At 44.4% G+C, this 5,204-nt stretch overlaps 1 protein-coding gene across 3 annotated transcripts in view; it reads left to right on the forward strand.

Annotated features, from left to right (window-relative positions):
• The window catches only part of osr1 (odd-skipped related transcription factor 1), a 14,208-nt gene that overhangs the window by 4,296 nt on the left and 4,708 nt on the right, over positions 1–5,204 (forward strand). For 2 of the 3 annotated variants that reach the window (XM_010796754.1, XM_010796748.1), the window contains exon 2: positions 2,069–2,756. In XM_010796754.1, the coding sequence (XP_010795056.1) occupies positions 2,098–2,756 (659 nt within the window). In that variant the 5' untranslated portion in view covers positions 2,069–2,097. The remainder of the gene's footprint in view (positions 1–2,068; positions 2,757–5,204) is intronic. The other variant, XM_010796761.1, reaches the window with a different exon arrangement.

The following is a 5,204-nucleotide window of genomic DNA, read 5'->3' on the forward strand; positions in this document are numbered from 1 at the left end:
TTTTGATACATAAAAGTAAAATGTTTTAATTTAATTTTTTTTAATACCCAATTTAAAATTTAAATACCTGGTTAGATTTAAAAAGAAACATCTGTGCATTATTAGTTTTATGAATGACTGCTTAGAGCTCGTGTGAGTTAAACAGGCCATAATTACCTTTCTAATATATATTTGAAAGTGGTGTTCAAACATCTTCAAACACCAAAAACTGTATTTAACAATCTCCCTCTCAGATGTGTTAGAGTAAAAGTATACAGTAGTTGAGAATGGGACTGTAAAGTAACCCGATGTAAGTATCATCATTCTTTCTGAAGTTAAACTTAACCCTGATGGTGAGCAGGAATGCAGCGTCTGTGAGAGGTGAGAGGTGTGTGTGTGTGTGTGTGTGTGTGCGTGCGTGTGTGCGTGCGTGAGCACACCGTCACCTGTGAGCCTCAGACAAACACACTTTGTCTATTGTTATCCTGCTCATCAAACCTGCTCTTACAGCTCCTCTGCTACTGGAAACACACACACACACACACACACACACACACACACACACACACACACACACACACACACACACACACACACACACACACACACACACACACACACACACACACACACACACACACACACACACACACACACACACACACACAAAAACAATATCAGAAGCACACATGCATGCACAGACTCATTCTAACACCCACACACACAACAGAGGCATACTCACACTTGCAGGCAGAGGCACACATACAAAAACAAACGCAATCACATACAAAAAAAACACACACTACTATTTCTCTGTCTGACTTGAATGTGTCTCTGTGTGCGTGTCAATGCCAGAAAGACATTCCACTCAGACCACATTTACACGCAAACGCATACGAAACGCCAACGAACCGAATACGATATCAAAAAGGTTTCCGTTCACACGAGACCGCTCGAAAGCTCTGGAGACGCTGTGGTACATATGTCGGGCCTGTAAGTGGCGCTGTATTTCTGCCACAAAATACACCAAAAGCAGCAAAGAAGACCCCCCCAGCATGGTTGCCATGGTTGCCCTTCTGTTTATGCCCCGCGTGGATTTAGCAACATGTAGTTCAAGTAATTCTCCATGTCCACTTGTTGCTGATGGTTGTGGTAGAGGAGCTGTAGATTTTGCACTAACATCTGTAGCATGGTCAGTAGCAGTAGCAGTAGCTACTGACCATGCTACAGTAGTGAGTAGCAGAGGCGGGGCCATGTCTTTGTATGGATTCAATCAAGTTGCAGTCCAAGCCACGACCTTAAGTGTTTTGAGAAAAAATAGCAGTTGAATTCTCATCTTTCCTTATAGGCTACCAACACAAGCAGTAATCTAGAAATGATTGTTTGGGGTTTCACAGGGGATACATGCCAGGAGTATTTCTTCACAAACACACCCCAGCTCCATACTCAACACAAATCTTTCCAACAATTATTTTGAGGTAATATAATACTTTATTGATCCCAATTTTTTTTTGACATTGCACATCATTTGAAAATAAAAAAAGTAGAAAATGAAAAAACATAAAATAGAAACATCTCAAAATAGAAAATAAAACTGAATTACAAAGTTAAATATATACAAGTTGACTGAGAAAGAGAAACATCTGTAGACTATCTGACCAATAAAAACTATGAAGGGCCAAATTGCAGCAAAAAAAATGTAAAAGTAGGATATTATTTACTTTAAGTGTGCAAGCAAAGTTTCTGTAAAATGTAAGGACCCCTCTGAGGGGAGAATTGTGGTTTTAAAAGCCTGTATGGAAGAGTTATCTGAATTCCTGCCTGATGCCTGTCACACTAATCTGGTTTCTTGTAGTTACACCATATCTACGTGTGTGTGTGTGTGTGTGTGTGTGTGTGTGTGTGTGTGTGTGTGTGTGTGTGTGTGTGTGTGTGTGTGTGCGTGCGTGTGCGTGTGTATCTGTGTGTGTGTGCAGAAACTCCTGGTCATCTTCAATGAATTGACTTTTGACAGCACTAGAAATATATCGATGTCACTTGGCCCGACAGTTGCATATTTTTCTCTGCTAATGTTTTGTGTTTCTTCCAGAAGGCTCTGTTGGATTCTGGGTAGCAGCCATGGGCAGCAAGACCCTGCCAGCCCCGGTCCCCCTGCACCCGTCGCTCCAGCTGGCCAACTACGCCCTCCTGCAGAGCTCCACGGGCCTCCAGCTGCCGGCCGAACACTTCCAGAGCCTCTACAGCTTCAGCGCCCTCCACGCTATCCAGCTGCACCAGTGGACCCTGGGCTACCCCCACCTCGCCCTGCCCCGCTGCACAGTCTCCAAGCTGCCCGCCCACTTCTCCTCCATGGCCTCCTTCCCCCTGTTCCCCCACCTGCTGGAGCCCAAGCACGACTCAACGGGTCTGTTTCAGAGCTCCAAGAACAAACCCCGCTTTGACTTTGCCAACCTGGCGGCCGCAGCCACCCAGGAGGACCCCCTGAAGGCGGAGGACCTGAGCATGGGGGGGGGCGCCGCTCAGGCTTCATCTCTCCACCAGACTTCCGCCGGACTTCACCTGGACCTGACCAAGCTCTCCTCCCCCGAGCGCAAGTCCAGCCGAGGCCGCCTGCCGTCCAAGACCAAGAAAGAGTTTGTGTGCAAGTTCTGTGGTCGCCACTTTACCAAATCCTACAACCTCCTGATCCACGAGAGGACGCACACGGACGAGAGGCCGTACACCTGTGACATCTGCCACAAGGCCTTCAGAAGACAGGACCACCTCCGGGACCACAGGTGAGAAGAAGGCTTTATTGGTTATTTAAACCCAACACTGTACTACACACTGAACATACATTAGCTTGTTGTGTTAACAGGCAAGGTCCCAACAGTTTGTCTAAAGAGGCCCTATTCTGCTTTTTGGGGTTTCCCTTTCCTGTAGTGTGTTATAGGTTGTTGTGCATGTAAATGGTCTGCAAAGGCTAAACACCCCTCATCCCCCCTGCCTGAAACGCCTCCATTGGACTCCTTTTCATTTCATTTCAAACCTTTATTTATCCAGATTGTCCCTTGATATCATAGATCTCTTTTTCAAGGAAGATCTGCTTCCAGAACTTCCAGAACATAATGACATCACGTTCTAACACTTGCGCTTCTATTGGCTAGCGCTACAACTCATTGTATGTGATAGGCTAAGGGGCGGGACATCTCTAAGCAGTTGACAAATCACAACAGAGCTGGCCAGCTAACCAAAATACTGATTTGAACCTGAAATGGAGCAGAATGTGTCTTCTTTATTTACAGTCTTCATATAGGGCTGTGTATGTCCCCTTTCTATAGTCAACTTTCCATCCAAATTAGCACATCATTTTACATAATTTCCAGAAAATAATCACATTTGCTAATTCTTAAATTGGGTTGCCTAAGAGTTGGGTTATAAACACTTTTGCCTATAGACACTCAAAAGGATTAGTTATTTCAATCCACACTACAAAATAAAAGTAAAAATAGGCACATTTGGGTTTGGGTCACTTGCGTTTTGAACTAAACTAGGGGTGGGCGATATGACGATATATATCGTCGAGACGATATTAGGTCTCCACAATATGCCTTTTATGAGATATCATATCTATCGTGATAGTGCACCAGAGTAGGATTTTCACGGTGACCATGACGGCCGGTCTGGCCGTGAAGCCCCGAAAATAATTGTACGTCCTACGGTCTCCATGGCCTGCGTGCCCCTGATACTGTTAACATCTCGAAGTTGCTTTAAAAGCGTCAGAACAGTGGTATCTGAACTGCGTTATGCTGCGTTCACAATGGACGCAATGCGAATATTCTCACCCTAACCGCTGGAGTTTCACCGCGGCTGTCAGCTGTGTTTACTCCTGTCTTTCAAACAGGACGCGCTGGAGAGGGGGCGGGGCTTATATCCATGTAAATACTGTGGTGGAAACCAACTACGACAAAATTAACCTATTTTACCGTGATTAAATTGTAATACACGTTTCAAAATGATGCCGAAGTAACTAAATACTGATAACGGTTAGTAAAAACCAAGCTGTCTAGTCAGGATTCAGACAGTATTGCACTTCATTTATTGTCTTGGTTGATTCTGTTGGCCAATATTTTATTTTATCAATAAGGTATTTGTCAATCAATCAATCAATGTTTATTTATATAGCCCAATATCACAAATGTTACATTTGTCTCAGTGGACTTCACAGTTTGTACAGAATATCAGTATGACAATACGACACCCTCTGTCCTTAGACCCTCACATCGTACAAGGAAAAACTTCCAGAGAAAACCCACAGTTTAAAGGGAGAAATGGGAGAAACCTCAGGGAGAGCAACAGAGGAGGGATCCCTCTCCCAGGACGGACAAACGTGCAATAGATGCCGTGTGTAAATTGAAAAGATAATACATTTGCACCATAGGTAGTCCAAATGTTTGGAAATGCATGTGTGTATAATAGGAAGATGAATCCACGAGGATATCCATCCAGGACTTATGATCCAGGACCTCAGCCACGACTCGCGATCCAGGACTCGCGATCCATGACACAGGACCGCAGGATCATCCATGACTCCGGAGCCCGGCGTATATAGACACCAAAAAGAAAGAAATTTGGGGAAGCTGGGTTAATCGGAACATGAGAGTACACAGGTATAGACAGAGAGAAGGAAGAAGTAAGATGTCTCCCGACAAACTAAGCCTATATCAGCAAAACTCTAGGGGGCTGAATCTAATCAGCCCTAACTATAAGCTTATCAAAGAAGGAATGTCTGAACGCACTCTTAAAAAGCGGACATAAGGGTGTCTGCGCCCGCCGAACATCAAACTGAGCGATTCCACAAAAAGTGCGCCTTGATAAGAAAAGGCTCTGGCCCCATTGTACTTTTAGAAGACTCTAGGGAACAACCAACAACCCTGCATTCTGGAACAGAAAATGCCCTAAGAGGGAGGAAGTAGGGTATAATGAGTTCTTTAAGGTAAGATGGCGCTCTGCCCATTAAGGGGCTTGTAGGAGAAGAAGAAGTTTTTAAATTCTATCCCTGTGTCCTATAGGAGAGCCAGTGTAAGGCAGCCAGAACAGGAGTAATCGTGTACCTTTTCCTAACTCTGGTAAGTACAACGAGCTGCGCATTTTGAATCAAGCTGAAGCGACTTGACTGACTTCTTTGTCACCCTGATAATAAGGAGTTACAATATCCCAGCCTTGAGAACAAATGCATGGACTAG

Source organism: Notothenia coriiceps, unplaced genomic scaffold (assembly GCF_000735185.1).
Source record: "Notothenia coriiceps isolate Sejong01 unplaced genomic scaffold, NC01 NC01_scaffold00002397, whole genome shotgun sequence".
NCBI lineage: Eukaryota > Metazoa > Chordata > Actinopteri > Perciformes > Nototheniidae > Notothenia > Notothenia coriiceps.